Source organism: Schistocerca americana, chromosome 7, assembly GCF_021461395.2.
Source record: "Schistocerca americana isolate TAMUIC-IGC-003095 chromosome 7, iqSchAmer2.1, whole genome shotgun sequence".
In the NCBI taxonomy this organism is placed as follows: domain Eukaryota; kingdom Metazoa; phylum Arthropoda; class Insecta; order Orthoptera; family Acrididae; genus Schistocerca; species Schistocerca americana.
This window is the reverse complement of record NC_060125.1, coordinates 548,100,465-548,117,831: the sequence shown is the minus strand read 5'-3', so window position 1 is coordinate 548,117,831 and position 17,367 is coordinate 548,100,465. Positions and strand designations below refer to the sequence as shown.

At 40.1% G+C, this 17,367-nt stretch overlaps 1 protein-coding gene across 2 annotated transcripts in view; it reads right to left on the bottom strand.

Moving 5' to 3' along the window:
- Positions 1 to 17,367, bottom strand: part of LOC124622262 (elongator complex protein 1) — a 159,660-nt gene that overhangs the window by 134,710 nt on the left and 7,583 nt on the right. The window contains exons 3-6 of one of the 2 annotated variants that reach the window (XM_047147924.1): positions 17,012 to 17,250; positions 15,057 to 15,577; positions 2,000 to 2,313; positions 1,780 to 1,918 (exon numbers count right to left, since the gene is read on the bottom strand). In XM_047147924.1, coding sequence (XP_047003880.1) covers positions 1,780 to 1,918; positions 2,000 to 2,313; positions 15,057 to 15,577; positions 17,012 to 17,250 — 1,213 coding nt within the window. The remainder of the gene's footprint in view (positions 1 to 1,779; positions 1,919 to 1,999; positions 2,314 to 15,056; positions 15,578 to 17,011; positions 17,251 to 17,367) is intronic. The other variant, XM_047147925.1, reaches the window with a different exon arrangement.

The window sequence follows — 17,367 nt, the reverse complement described above, 5'->3', positions numbered from 1 at the left end:
AAGGAAAGCGTTTCTGAAGAAGAGAAATTTGTTAACATCCAGTATTGATTTAAGTGTCAGGAAGTCATTTCTGAAAGTATTCGTATGGAGTGTAGCCATGTATGGAAGTGAAACATGGACGATAAATAGTTTGGACAAGAAGAGAATAGAAGCTTTCGAAATGTGGTGCTACAGAAGAATGCTGAAGATTAGATGGGTAGATCACATAACTAATGAGGAAGTATTGAATAGGATTGGGGAGAAGAGAAGTTTGTGGCACAACTTGACCAGAAGAAGGGATCGGTTGGTAGGACATGTTATGAGGCATCAAGGATCACCAGTTTAGTATTGGAGGGCAGCGTGGAGGGTAAAAATCGTAGAGGGAGACCAAGAGATGAATACACTAAGCAGATTCAGAAGGATGTAGGTTGCAGTAGGTACTGGGAGATGAAAAAGCTTGCACAGGATAGAGCAGCATGGAGAGCTGCATCAAACCAGTCTCAGGACTGAAGACCACAACAACAACAACAACCTTCCCTTTCACCCAAGATTCACTGAGAACTGAAAATTCCAAAATAGTAGTAGTTGTGCATTGAGCTACAGAACTGCCTACTGTTTTGGTCTTAATTGAAAAACACTGGAAGTATCTTAAGTAATTACTCATTTTATGCACTTTATTCACTCAACATACACATTTTGATGATCCAAGATATTACTTCCTAACAATGCCATGAAATACACACATTATAGCAGAAGCTCACCAGCCATTTTCTTTATAATAGCACAATGTTCATGTCACATTATTCACACATGCCACATAACATTACACTATTCACTGCATATGACATAGTCTGTACTCAGCCAAGAACACTGCTAGATTACTGTGTCGGATCTCGACTCCCGCTGACAGCAATTAAAAAGTTCATGTTTTCATTTATATTATTAAGAAAATTAAAATTAAGAAAACCTCCCTTAAATACAAGGTATGGGAAATCTAAAACCGTAATTATGCTCGGAAAACTTTGGGCTACAACATTATTGAAACAAATTTTGGAAATACGGCACGGTATGAGAACAACTAATGTCCCAAAACCTGATCTTATTTAAATACTGACTTTCGAGAATAATTCTGGGAGAAACTAAATAATCTCTCAGCATCAGCAAAAATCTGGTTACAAATCTGGTTAGCTAGCTGTTTCTGAAGATTAAATTCTGACTTCAAGATTCCTGCACAGTGATGAGCTTGTATAATCTCCAAATTGTGACACCTATGGAACTAATTAATTTTACACTAAAGCAATTGCATTGTGATGTTTAGGATTAAAAACTTTGTGTGTGTGTAATAATAATCTACAATACTTCAAGAAATGAAAATACTGAAATCATGTACACATATCGTACAATTACAAGTTTGTAGTTATGAGAAAGAAAAAGATTGAGGGGTGTTTATAACATGTTCGATTGTTTGAAATATGGTATACTGGTTGTTTTTTCTCACACTAAGATCACCCTGTTGTGCTTTCAAGTCCACCATGATATTAGTTACATACACTGTAGTTATGAAAGTATTTACAGTCACAGCATTTGCAAAAATAAGGGAAGATCACGTGAAATCTAACTGCACCATCAAACATTCTAAATGCGACATAAATCTATTTTCATACAGCGGCATCTAAATAAAAAGAGAAGAAAACAAGCATTATGAACACTGCATGCATGTCAAAAATAAAAAACGAATGTCACAAAAGGGCTCTGTGAGTACATCAGTCAAATTTATCAAATGAGAGAATTTCTGCTTACCTCAGAATACATTTTGTGTGTCTTTATTAGTTCTAAGCACTCATCAAAATGCTCTGGACATTTTGAAATATGAGATAGTGCTGATTTGTACCGTTTTAAATATTTGTCAATGGTATACTTTTGGTAATTCGGTTCCAATCTGTCAAAAAAATATAACCTTTCAGCATAGAATAAAACGGCAATAACATAAAACTCAATACAGTATATTGTCATGCCATACCTGCGTAACTCATTCAGGAATGGGAGGTATTCCTTAGGGTCTTTTGTTGACTTTGATGCAACTAATGTTACTAGGTCAAAGTCATAAAGACCAAGTGCAATGTTGTACATCTCATTTACATCAACCATATAAAATAAATATTTAAGAGCTTCATCAACAGATATGTGCTTAGAAGCCTTAGCTTCTTTCAGTGCACATGCCAGATCATCTTTATTGTTTTTACGCACATAACTTGTCAGGACGGGGAAAAGATAAAGTGAAGCATCATCACGCTTCTGGATAGCCTCACGTATCTTGTCACAAACCAGATTAACCTCGAGAGGAAGAAAAAAGAGAGAACATTATAAGGCATTAATAAGAACCAATTCAGTTCTCATTATCTTGCATTAAGGCATAAACACATAAATGAAAACTATACATCTTAAGCAGTGAGTTATCTCCTCCCGTTTCATTACTGGCAGCACTAGTCCCCCCCCCCCCCCCTCCCTCCCATTGTCATTACCATCACTATCGCTGTCATCACATTGTATCTGTGGAAGTTAATACAGCCAACTCAAACAATACTCTCATCTACTTATATTCTCAATTAATGTACACACCATTTAAGTCAGATGCATGTACTAGTAGAATTGAGACACTGCCATCTTAATGCAACAGGCAAACATTTTACACTGTAATCAAAGTAATTGTGATATGTGTAACAAAATACCATGCAGATAGCTGGTGATTTTTATTTCCTTCTATTTTTCCCATAACAATTTAATTTACACAAATCTACTGTTCAAGAAATATTTTTTATATAGTTCTAATTCATCTTTTTGTAAACAGAAGAAAAACTTAAATTATAAGCCAATAAATCAGAAATAACTGAAGAATTGATATACACTCATTGAAGAAAGCATTGTTTGACTAAAGCTTTCAGAATTATTTTAATATTTCTTTCTTTTTCCTCATTCTTTTTCTTCTTTTAGTGTCTAATGTTTTACAGCTGTTCGTAAGCATCATAGCTATATCACTTCTGTTTGAAAAAGTTCTTCACTTGTGTGCAAAGTCCACATCAGTAAGTTACCGAGCCAAGGTGTTCTTCCTCTTCCTCACCCCCACCCTCTTTTACCAGGTATTTTCATTTACAGAAGGTTCTATTCTCATTCCTAATTACATAGCCAAGATACTGTATTTTTCTGTGTTCAGAAATATCGTCAGCAATTTTATCTGCCCATGGCATTCTTAGCAGCCACATCTCAAATATCTCAATTCATTTGCCCATAATCTCAGTCAAAATCCATGTCTGTTCCACGGAAAAGGATGGGAAATGTGTAGCAACATAGGAATCTTAATTTTGTTTTGATTAAGAGGTGATGTCTCTTGAATGCATTACTCATTTTACAAAGTGTTCTCTGGCTTTCTCAATACAGACTGTAATTTATCACAAGTTATTAGAATGGCTGTTAATGTTAGTTCCAAGATACGTGTATTTGTTAGCTTGTACCGTGAGTCCATCATTACTGTTTAGATTATAGTCTGGTAGGTCTCTTCATTTCCATGAAATATGTGTTTATCACCTCTGTTACAGTTGCCTGTGATTCAGTGACTGGTGTGGGCACAATACATCTGTTTTGAATATTGGTGGCAACAGCTCTACCACTTATTGTGACTGAAGAACAGTATGCACAAAATTAAAAACAAACTTACTGTGGAAGTAATTTTTCATATTGACATCCTTGAATAACATTCTCTTCTTTTCTTGCTGTGTTAGGTGTATATGATAAATTTAGCTGTTGATGCCCTTCTCCACCAGCACTGTCAGTAGCTGACAACCATAACTGATGTTATAGCGATATTTTACAATCAACAGTTTGCCAAAATATGTAGTGGTGATTTAATGCAGAGATCATATACTTCTTCATGTGTGTCCTTACTGCCCCTTTTGTGATATTTCTGTTCTGTGATAGACTACTGGGCGGCCCAAAAAGGATGGTCGGATTTGAACTGCGTAGTACCATTGAAAGGTGAGGAGGGGGGACCACTGCCGGCCGTCTGCAAGTCGGCCATTACACCCAGTTTGCCACGAGATGGCGCAGTGGACGGTCGAGCATCGTGTTTTTGCTGTGGAACAGTTTTTCAGAAATGATGAATCATTTATTACTGTGCAACGATTGTTTCGACAACGTTTTGGTGTAGCGCGTGATGGACCCATTCCAGATCGCAGATCCATATCACGTTGGGTGACTGCATTCCGGACAACAGGGTCTGTCAAAAGTGGGGCGTACACGTACGGCAGTTACTCCACAGAACATTGATGATGTTAGAGCGTCAGTGCTGCAAAGCCCGCGTCGTTCCACTAGGCGTCGTGCTCAAACTTTAGGCCTCAGCCGTAGTTCGTTGCAGCGTATTTTAAGCCGTGAGTTACAGTTTCACACATACAAAATTATGATCACGCAAAAGCTGTATGATCGTGATTTTGAGCAGCGAAGACGATTTTGTGAATCAATGCTTGACATTTTGTACTCTAATAATGATGTTGTGCTTCTTATGTCAGATGAAGCCCATTTCCATTTAGACGGCTATGTCAATAAACAAAACTGCAGGTATTGGGCAGCAGATAATCCCAGAGAATTGCACCAAAAGCCTCTTCATAGTGCTAAGGTAACAGTCTGGTGTGGAATTTCAAGATTGGGGATTGTTGGTCCTTATTTTTTTGAGGAGAACAACGCTACAGTCACAGTGAACTCGAAACGTTACGTTAACATGCTACGTAGCTTTTTGGTGCCGAAACTGCGAGAGTTACATGTAAACCGAGATCGAATTTGGTTTCAACAGGACGGGGCCACGGCCCACACAGCCAATGACTCCATGTGTGTTTTAAGGCGGATGTTCCCCCACCACATCATCTCGCGTTTTGGAGATGTCCACTGGCCCGCGAGATCACCTGACCTCTCAGCCTGTGATTTTTTTCTTTGGGGATACCTAAAGTCAAAAGTCTACGTAAAGAAGCCCCGAAACTTAATTGATCTGAAGGAGGCAATCAGTGCGGAAATTATGGCAATTCAAGAAGAAACAGTAGTGAAAGTGATGGAAAATTTCGAGGAAAGACTTGTGGAATGCATCACCGAGGAAGGACACCATCTTCCGGAAGTCATTTTCCGTACATGATTTTTTGTGGTTAGTTCTTGTAATTGGGTGCCTGGGAGCATTTAGTTACGTAATTGAATAAAATTAATTTGTAAAACTGATGGAGTTATAGTTATTTAAAATGTGACCATCCTTTTTGGGCCACTGAACCAAAATTTTACTCTGTAGTGCATAGTAACTTCAAACTTTTAAGAACCACTATATGTGACATAATTTTGTGTTACAAACAATTTCTTTATTACAAGCCACATCATTTTCAATGCCATAAAGTTCTCAGTTATAACCTGTTAACATCTCAGTTGTTTCAACTTCTGGAATTACTTGCTGCTATTATGTGGATTGTGTTCCAGATCTAAATGGATACTCTGCAAATCACACTTACGTGCCTGGCACGGGGTATATCAAATCACCTTCACAATTCTCTATTGTTCCAATCTCGTCTAGCACGCGGAAAGAACAAACACGTATATCTTTCCGTATGAGCTCTGATGTGTTGTATATGATTGTTAAATAGGGAGCTGTGGCATCAGCATATTCTGAAAGGAATCTAATTGGTATACAGTCTGGACCAGATGACTTGCTTTTGTTAAGTGATTTAATTTGCTTCACTACTCTGAGGATATTTACTTCTATGTTACTCAAGTTGGCAGCTGTTCTTGATTTGAATTCTGAGATATTTACTTTGTCTTCTTTTGTGAAGACATTTCGGAAAGCTGTGTTTAGTAATTCTGCTTTGGCAGCACTGTCTTCGATAGTATCTCCATTCCTATCGCACAGATAAGGCACTGATTGTGTCTTGCCATTGGCATACTTGACATATGCCAAGAATCTCTTTGGCTTTTCTGCCAGGTTTCAAGGTGAAGTTTCATTGTGGAAACTATTATAAGCATCTTATGGACTACGAAATAACAGTCTTCCTGGCATTCCACTTGTAACACACCGATATTTCATTAATTTTGCACTAAAACAAGATTCTGTGTACTATAGATCTATAGGATATTGGTCTCACTTTGAAACCCATAGTGATTCTTTAAAGGAGTACAAATCTGGATGGGATGGGGACTATATTTATGTACCCCATATGTTCTGCAGCTATCAACTGCTTCTGGTGTGAAGTACAACAGATAACAACAACACTAGTGTTTAGATTGTATGCGAGTATGTATTTTTCATCACTTTTCCACAGTAGAACATCCACTGTTGGCCATAGTGTGGGACAAGATTTTATATATTCTCTCTGTAAAAACATGTCAGCTCTGATAATAACCAGCTGGTGCCAGTCTATATCCCATTGAAACCGTCATGAAAATGCACAGAAGGAAATAAGGTGGGAATAAAGAAAGACATGTATATCACTGGTAGCTAGGTTAGGGCTAAAGAGAAAATTATTTTGTTTTGTTTTAGGGTGCAAAAACAACTGGAGTCACACAGAACTATAGAACACAAAGGCAAAAAAGGAGTTAAAAATGACTTCACATGAAGTCCAATCAACAGAAGGAAAGACAGCTAAAAACAGGGACTAGGAGAAGAGTCCATAAAATACACTGAATGAGATATAAAATAAAGAAATGGAGGTCCTGAACTAAAGATTAAATGTCCTTCATCATATTGCTACGACGGACAAAAAGTAAAACGCGGTCAACAGCCTGAACGTTGTTCACCAACAAGGCCAGTAACCACATTGTCAAACCTAAATGAGAATGTAAGTAGTTAAAAAACGGTCCTTCCATAAGGAAATGAACTGTCAAAGGTTGGGGGCAATGGGCACAAAGTGGTGTGGGAGCACCACTTAACAAATGACGACAGCTAAAAAGACAGTGCACAATATGCAACCAAGCGAATACGATCTCCTCGAAGCAAGAGGGCTGAGAGGAGTCCTCCAAGCCGTTGGGGAAAGTTTAATTCTCAGGAGCTTGTTCCCACGACGGGAGGAGGGGTGGTGATGCCAAAGTGACATCACTTGCTGACAGAAGACAACACAAAGATCATTGGAGGGAATGGAAGAACTAGCAGGCCGAAAGACAAGGACTGCAGCCTTAGCAGCAGCATCAGTGGCCTTGTTTTCCATCAGACCAGTGTGACCACCAGGGACCCACATAAACATCACAGTGGCTCAATCAAGAGTAAGTAACAGATTTCCTGGACCCGTTGCACTAAGGAATGGATGGTGTGCAGCAAATAGAGGCTCTGAAGGGCACTGAGAATCTGAGCAGATGACCAAATTGAAAAGCCAGACTGATACAGGACAAATATTTCTGCTGTAAATATTGAGCAGCATTCTGGAAGCCAATGACGAAAAATTTACAGGTCAGTGACGAAGGCACACCTGATACCATGGTCAGTCCAAGAGCCATCAGTGTACACAACAGCACTATTGTGAAGTTCTTTGGGAAGGTCGATAAACTTATGAAGATAGGGTGAGGCTGGAGTAGGTCCTTAGGAAGCGAATGAAGGCCATGGTGTACATGCACCACCGCACAAAGCCAAGGTTGTGAAGGGTTCATATCCATCAGGAAAGTGGCAGGTAATATGAAGTTAAGCTGCCGGAGCAAGAGGCGAAACCGAAATCCAGAAGGTAACAGAGAAGAGGGACGCGTTCCAAACTGGAGATCAAAGAAGTCATCAAAGGAGGAGGCACAGGATGGGTGGGTGGGCATGGCAGACAAACAGCATTCATATCTGCCAGAGGAGAAAATCTTGGCAGTATGATATTGGTAGTTCAGCAGCTTCTGCATACAGACTCTCAACCGGACTAGTGTAAAAGGTGCCAGTAGCCAAACGGATGTCATGATGGTGGGTAGTACTGAGGCAGCGTAAGTGAGATGGACACGCAGATGCATAAACGAAACACACAGTCTAGTGAGACCAGTACAAATGGAGGAAGGTGGTCCGATCTGCTCCCAACATGTAGAGAGTATGGAGGATACCATTTCTCCAACACTTGTCATAGGCTTTGTCCAAATCAAAAACACGCCCACAGTTTTATGTTTCCACAGAAAACTGTTCATGAAATGGTTGACAAAGGGACGTGATGGTCAACTACAGAACAGCATACAGGAAATCCACATTGTGCAGCTGAGGATACATAGGACATTGAGGGACCGCGTACAGTGGGCAGCCAGGTAAGACACATGGAGGACCAACAAACTTTCCTATCAAGCATTAACTCCAGGAATTTATAGTTTCAACAAATGGGAGAGCAACACGCCCAAGATGTAAAGAGAGCCGAAGAAACCAACTGCACCAGAAATTCATACAAAGAGTTTTGTTAGTGGAAAAGTGAAAACCACTGCTGATGCTCCATGAGTAAAGATGGTCGAGACAATGTTGAAGATGCCACTCAAGGAGACAAGTTCATGGAGAACTGCAATAGATGACAAAATCATCAACAAAAAGGGAGTTGGAGATGCCCAGCAGGAGACAGATCAAAATAGGGTTAATGGCAATAGCACAGAGGACAACACTCAGGATGGAACCCTGAGGCACACCATTTTCCTAGACAATGGTGTCCAAACAAGGCAGAACCCACATTTATCTTGAAAACTCTTGTCTTAAAGATTCCTGGAGGAAATGGGGAATAAGTCCCACACAGAGTATGGAGAATACCAGTCCTCCAGCAAGTGTTGTAGGCTTTCTCCAAATCAAAAAAAATCGTTCATCACGTGGGTCGACAAAGTGATGAGATGGTCAACTGCAGAACAGCGTGCACGAAATCAACATTGTGCAGTGGTTAGTAGACTGCAAAATTTGAGCTACCATACTAGCCGGCCATGCATTCCATCCCCCTGCAAACACAGAGAAATGGGGCAAGTAACTAGAAGGAAGGTGATTGTCCTTACCAGGCTTAGGTGTGAATATGCGATCCTGTGTATGAAGGAGAAACTGCTTGCCCCCCAAGAGAAAAGTCCTGCAACATTTGAAAGTGAACACTGTCTGTCGGAATGAAGTAAGAGCAAGGTCGAGTTCCCTCATAGTAAAGGCGGCTTGTAGTATTCACGATTCTGAGAAGAGAAGGGCGATAGTGGATGAAACTCAAAATCTCTGCAAAATAGTGGCCCAAGATGTTGAAGACAGCAATAGGGTCCACTATGACATCATATGCCTTGGTCAGGCTGGAAATAGGGGTCTGGACCTTGGTCCCAGAGAGCCGGCACAGGCTGGCGAACACAACAGAAGAGGGAGTGGAACTGTTACAGAACTAGTAAATGAAATCTGGCTAGCTTTTATGCTATCCCAAAGAAAACAGTGACACTGTGCATGCAACTGTTGATAATGAATGCAGTCCGCCATTGCACGATGATGGTTAAAAACGTGGAGCGCACATCTCCGCATGTGAATTGCCTTGCGGCATTCCTCAGTCCACCAAGGGACTGGAACATGGCGCGGTAAACAAAGTGTAAGGAATGAAACATTATGCGGCATTAAGGATAATGTTTGTAAGATATTCTACCTGGTCATCGGCACTGAGGAATTGTGGTTCATCAAAGGTTGACAGGGAAAATAAAAGCCTCTAGCCAGCCTTAGAAAGCTGCCATTTGGGGGTGCAAGTAGGTGGAGTAGGAGTCAGCAAATGGATAGTACACGGGAAAGGGTTGTTCGAGTACATGTCGGAGTGAACAGACCACTTGAGATGATAGGTAAGCTGAGCAGTGCAGAAGGAAAGGTTCAAATGGGAATAGGTGTGTGTGTGTGTGTGTGTGTGTGTGTGTGTGTGTGTGTGTGTGTGTGTGTGTGTGTGTGTTTTTGAAAACAAAGTGGGTGCTCCCATGTTAAAGCAGATGAGGTTAAGTTCATTGAGAAGGTCAGCTGAGAGGGCACCTCCCTGAGAGGTTCTGAGGAAGGCCATAGGGGATGGTGCACATTGCAGTCATCAAACAGCAGAAAGGGGTGAGGGAGTTTCCAAATAAGATGAGGAAGTCTGATCAGGTGACACCAAATGACAGAGGGTATGACGAAGCAAGCTGGGATAATTTTTATTCCCCTCTTGTTTTTCCATCTGCCTCCTTAAATTAGTCTTGTTACTTTTTAACTATTTACCATTAGCACACATGAATAGAATCTGCATTTTCATATAAGAGATAGGTTGGCCCTTAGTTTTAAGGAATATAACACCAGACATAATTTTGTGTTTAGTTTTATGTATGTAATTGATTTTCTACTTTATTTTGACTATTCCTAGTTAGTATCTTTTGTTATAGGGCAAAATCAGTGATTGTTTCGTAACTTAAATTCTACTGTTGACATATAAACAAGTATAAATTCTGTAACAATCATAAACATTTGGAAGACTAAGTACTAGTAATCAAAGTATCTATTTAGCTCTATTCAAAAACATGTTAGCAAAACCATCCCTTCACTAACTCCAAAGTAATCAACAATTTTGTGAAAATTATTGTTTTCATAACTATATTTGTTAATTTCATGATTTAAACAAATAATGTGGCATAACCCTCGTAGTAGAAGAAACTGCTAAAAAGAACCAATTTTTCGATGTATCCAGTTAATTTAATGTGTTAAGTTTTAATTGTATCAAAGTGTAGTTTCAGTACCGATTATTATAATGATATATAATGGCCCGATTTTTTGTCACGAGACAGTCAGTCCATGGTGGAGTTTCAGACAAGTAACCTGTGCTGGTTAGAACAACAACAATGTTTCAAATTAACTGTGGAACAGGTGTTAAACAATTAGGCCATGTGTAAAAACAGTGACAGCGTTTTCTCCAGACGTACCTGATTATTCTACATGAACTGTGAACTTTGTGGTTAGGTTTTACTGCTTGTAGATATTCTGCAGCAGTATGTGGAGTTTCACCTACTAACTATTAATGAGGCTTATCAAAGCTTACATAATAGTGCACTGGCCATATAAATGTGTAATATTGTGGGTTGTGCAAAGTGAAATTAAAGTACTGTAAAATGTAGCTGTGCATCTGTCGGTTACATCATTCAAAGTAGTCAGTGTCTGAATCCACAAACCCCATTTTTCAGTCAATGTAACAATGCAGTACATCGACACCGAGGACATCAAACAAAATAATTAAAACCCAGTGGGACTGCTACAAGGGATGTAAATGGTACAAAGGTAGTCAGGGAGATAGCTTGACTATGAACGTCATCCTGGAGGAGCAGCATGACTCCCCCATGAGATGAATTGCAGTCCTCTCGGGGCGGGGGGCATCAAAGCGGACTCCAAAGACATGCGAGAGCTCAAAGCAGTCGTGAGGACGCAATTCAGTTTCTGGACACAGCAAACAAGCGAATGCTGCAATTCCAAGACCAGCACTGAGTCCTCTTTGTTGGCTCTAAGGCATCAAGCATTCCAATGGAGGAGAGCCATGACGAGGAAAAGGGAGGTGGGAAAAAATGAAGTGGAATCACCTCAGCTGCTACCGACTGCCAGTCTTTGAAGACATTGTTACAGGGTACAGGTTACAGGTTGGAGCACACTGCTCCATAAGATCTACAGAGGCATCAGCAGTCCCCCTCTGTCAGTCTGTGGAGTACAGGGCAGAAAAATAGTTGGCGGTGTGCACCAGCGACACAGAGGTCGACTGGGTGAGGGTATCATGTGGCGACACCGTCGAAGAGGATCTCCGAGGTGGCAAAGGAGAAGACATTTTGCTTTTGTTTGATTTCTTGGAGCCTTTCTGGTTGGCATAGGAAGACTTGGATATTTGTTGGCTGCAGGGACATAAGAAGTCTTCGGAAGAATATTTCTTCTGTCCTTTCTTGTCTGCCAGTTGTGTAGCAGGTGACTCCACCATTTGAGGTGAAAATTTGGTGGCTTGTGCACAGCTGGAGGAGGAGACAGGGATGCTACTGTAACACTGGATGATTTCACAACCACAATGCTGAATCTGAGGCCATATGTCTACATAGCCATGTTGTTCGTGGAGTGAGATGTAGCAAGAACAGTACTGTAAGTGAAAAATGGTACAACACAGGGTTTCCGACTAGCCAACAACTTGAGAGGGGCCGGGTAAGGCACTTTTTCCTTCAACCGTGATGGCCCACAAATCAAGATACACAGGACAATCTTGGGAGGAGCCTGCATGGTCGCCATTGCAATTGATACAGCAGGGAGAAGGACGAAGACAATCATCCCCATCAACATCCCTACCACAGGTTACACATCTGGGTGGGTGTCACTAGGAGATTCGAGTGTGGCTGTAACGATGAAACTGGTAGCAGACCATCAGGTTCAGAATGTACGGCCGAAATGTGATAATGTCGCAGTCTGCTTTGATCTTTGACAGAAGCATCACTGTATCAAAACTGAGGAAAAGAACATGTGTAGGCACTAACGATGCATCCATCTTTTTCATCACTCTATGGACTGCAATGACACCCTGATCAGAGAGGTATGTTTGGATTTCTGTCTCGGTCAGACCATCTAGCAGCCTAGTGTAGATAACACCACAGGAATAGGTCAGCATTTGGTGGGCCTCAACATAAACAGGATAGCCATGGAAGAGCAAAGGTGCAAGCAGTTGTGCTTGAGAATCAGAAGAAGTCTCCAAAAGAAAAGTGACAGTGCACAAACGAGAGCAGGATTTCACAGGGCCAGCAATTGCATCAGCATCTTTCTGAATAATAAACAGATTTACCATAGCAAAGGACTGACCATATTCAGTATGTGAAACCACAAGGAACCATTGTGCAGCTGGGAGGATATTTGAAGCATGAGCTTCATCCCGTTTACATTTAGTAGACATTGACTCTGAAGATGATGATTGGCTCATTGCAAGAAAATCCCCCATGATTGCCAGCATCTCCGATGGCACGATCCTTCCAACTGCCCCCCCCCCCCCCCCCCCGCCCTCAGAGGGAGGTGAACCTGCCTTAAGTGATTATTCACACCTCAGGTCACACCTCCCGAACACCTGACAGAGGGACCAATTGGCAATTTGAGAAGCCAGCAACTCAGGAAATCATCCCTCCCTGGGCCTAGCCTGTACCAGGGGTATGTGTGAACCCTACCTGTCAACCCGGGGTGGGGAATTATGCACCTGTTATCACCTGTTACACTCTCAGACATGTGTTCCAGCCTTCAGGAGCACACAGGGAGGAAGGAAAAGAAAGAGTAACCTCAAACGCCAAAGCAGAGTAAGGTTAGGAGAAGGGGAATGATGAAAGGAAAAAGGAATGAAAAACAGTGGAGAGACTGTTCTGATGTCAGCTACTGAAAATGCAGAACACATTCCCAAAAACATCCCAGACATGTTCCCCACGGGAGGAGAAAAAGAACAGCAAGACGATAGACATGCAGCACAGAAGGGAAAAGATGCTGCAAAGGCTGTGGCCCCGTGGTATCATAGCACGAATCCGCCAAAGAGCGGTAAGCCCCCTGCAGCGGAAATAGAGATGATGAGGAAATTGCCCTGTGGAATAAACTTCACTAACAAGAATCTTTGCCTGTACCAGAATCATGTGGACACTATCCTCCATGCAACAAAGTGTTGCTCCCGAGTAATTCTCCATGAAGATGATTAGTGCCTCCACTCCACTGACAAACATTCTATTCTGGTGTAAGTGCTACTGCCATATCCCTCTACTAGTTACTACGTAACTCAGGAAGTCATCACTACTCCATGTCAGAAAGACCACCACAGCATATCAGCATTTCAGTTTGTGTTCTCTTCATTAATGCCCATCACTGAACATAAATATTTCTTCACTTCTGTATGACAGCCACGATTTTATAAAACGAAACACTAGTATTTCCATTATAACATGCTTGTTCTATCTAATCACTAAATCAAGTATTTCTACTAACTGAGTTATTTTTAATAGTTGTCTTCTCCATTCTTCATCAGGAATGTGCACACTCATCCTACAAACCACTGATACATTTATTATTCTTTCTCCATAGACCTCGGTCTGGTTCTTCAAGTTATCCCCTGCACATTAAAAAAAAATGACTCCAGACCAAATCTCACAATGGTCATTTTGATTCCAGTTATGTTTACAAATGTCCATCATCACTTCTACACAGTTGACAGTCAAATGTAAGTGGTACACATTCCCTGTAAAAACAACAATTACTGTTGGCTACCTACACTGAATTATAGCAGCTCTCAGTGTTGTCAAGATTCACCAATGGAATAGACTTTCTGGAAAATTTGTCATTACTGCTATAACAGCTGGTAGGAAATTACCTTGTTAATAGGCCACCTACTGATCCTAATGCTACAACATACTGGCCAAGATGCCCATTACTCATTCAAATACATTGAACAGATAATAAAAAATTGTTATATTTCTTAACTCCCTTAAAGTCACTGCATTTATCTATGTTGAATAACACACCATAAAGCACTATGATTACTCACTGGTGGCAAACTACACTTTCTGAAGACATTCCACTTTCTTCTGTGATCGTTTGAATTTACACAGGTGGGACAGTTCAATTGACAAGTTTTACATGAGGCAAACTGTGTGATTATATTTCAACTACACAATAATGTAAAAAAGTAGAGGAATGCTGGTGACTAATAGAGCAATAACACAGCGAGCATGAACAGCTATGACTGCATTAAGAATAAAATATGGCTGGTAGTTTGTTTATTGCTGTTGTCCGAAGGTCTGCAGTAGAAGTTACATAACCTGTTAAAATACATGAATGAATGAATGAAAAATGAATAAATAACATTGAAACTGATGAACATCTTTACATTGTCCCAGAAAATTGACTGAATAATATTTTGGATATAAAGCCACAGAAACTCCAGTCTCTCCCACTATTTTGTCTCATATCACAGCTGAATGCAATCCATGTGGATTCAAAAATTAGGACATATAGTTACATTTCTTAATGTCTCACATGCATTTTCAAATGTGGGTTGACATTTATTTTCCTCTTGGCTGATGCCAGAACAAGAAAATATGCATGCAAACTTACAATTAGTTTCAATGAAACTAACCTTATCATCAAACACCTTTCTTGTGCTTCCTCCACTATATGAAGCTGCATACATTGTTTGCACTACATCCTCACTGGACAATTCAGAGAGGAATAATGATAACCACGAGGGATTGTGCAAATCCTCCACAAAATTGTCAATGTTGGATAAAAATCTCTCTGGATCATGGTCAAACAAAAGATTCAGATTTATTCGCTGCTTACGAAACAGTTCAAATGCAGAACTGTAGTTAGCAGCATTCAAGTACCGAGCTGCAACATCTAACACTAATGTTCGTGGTGTAACCGTCTCCAAATTTCCACGTGGCATCTGCAGAACAACACGAGTATCAACAGCCACCACAATTCGTGAACCTCTTTCCACACGTCTGCCACCCTTTTCATGCTGAGCATGCAGTAAACAGTCAAAATTTTCCAGTTTAACACAACACAATGTATGTTGTGATGTAACCATTAGAAGAAATTTTGGTAACACAAAAACAGATGTGATACCACTAGAGACAAGTGCTGGATCACGATCTGCTGAAAAAGAAAAGTTCCATTTAAAATGTAAATAAATTTAAACTTTTACAAACTGATACATAATTTACAACTGCACTCTTGAATATTTCAGGAATAAGGGGACTCTTGTCTCCATAAATTGTAAGATCCTATTAGTTCAAGAAATACATATCCTTATCATGAGATTATGAAATTTATCCATTTTTATCCTCCCCTTTTTGTCAGTTGCAGCAACCTAAAAAACCTTCTGGTATGTACTTCAGACAGGATTTGGGATTCTCTCTCTATGAATTCTATGAGAGAAGTCAGAAAATATCAGCAGTACAGAAAATGTTTACTGTTTACATGGCAATTTTAGTATATGTTGAAAAATTTAACTGTCACTGGAGAAGTTGTAAGGTGATACATGCAGATGATCTCCGAAACAGCAGAAGAAAGAATTATGCACATAAATCACTACACTCCTTTAAGTCACACTAAAGTTGGCTAAATCCAATTGTTTTTGTCACAAAGTGCGCCAAAAGAGAGCTCTACTGAGGCTGCAAATAATCTGTCTTCTAGAGCTCTACTGAGAAAGGAACAAAGTGATAGGAAGAATTAGCACAGAGATACTTTGGTAAGAAAGGAGAGAGCAAAATACTGAGTACAGGAGAAGCTAAACAATGAACATCAAAACAAAATCTTAAAATTGTCAAGATGTTAACACTTAGTCTGTGACACATGGCAGTCACACTGTTCTTCGTATGTTGCTACTAATAATACACTTAAATATTATGTTAGTGCAGTGTCCCCTCCCCCTTCATGAAAAAAGTATGCTCTTCACAAACTAAACTCATATTCAGTCCCACCACCAAGGAAGAAATATGAGTTCAGTTCCTATATGAAGAATCAGAGAACATGTAATGCATACTGATTAGTAGCAAGTCCACCCAGAACTGTATGTGATGAAATAACTATTTCACCATTCACCACCATTCTTTTTGTAACTCAAAATATAAAATGAGTCTTGAGTTCTGACAGCTTCCAGTAGTGCTGTCCTTCAATTCAAAATGTTTTCCCCTTGTGTTACCAGGCAACATCCAAACCTACTAAAAAATGTGAAAATAGAAACTATTTGCATGCATCCAAACATTATTCGAATGACGGCAAAATAACATGAATCAATCTTGCCCAAACCACATTTTTTTTCAGTAAGTACACTGTAGGTAGCAAACGCCTATCATAAAATGATAGCATTCATATATTTGGTGATTAATAAAACACAGTTTTTTGAGTTTTATTTGGGAATAAATTGTGCTTTCTTCCTCCATCACTCTCACTTCCATAAAACTAATATGAGTTACCACCCTCCTCCTCCTCCACCATCACCACTACACCCTCCCCTTAGCTCATAACCTAGGTACACAGCTGTCTAACATAACACAGAGATCTTAACAATGTGTGTGAATCACTCACCTTCACTAGTCACATACAAATTACCACGGTTCGTGAGTCCCAGAGCGCATTCCGTGTCACCAACAGTGCACGTCAGCATCACAGTGCAGGGCTCTGGCATTGCTCTCCCAAATTGTTCCGTTTTATTCTCGGATGGTAGATATTTTAACATTTGCCCATCAGACAGTTGAATTAATGCAGCTGAACTTGTACATAATTTAGTAAGGGATACAATGCTTCCAGGTATATTCAATGTTTTCCTGCAACATTCAGAAGACACACCCAAACTTGGACAAAATTTCTATGGGTCTTGTGACATGAAAGAAAATTATACAGAATGGAATCTACCCCAATTACACAAATTATGAAGTTATGTA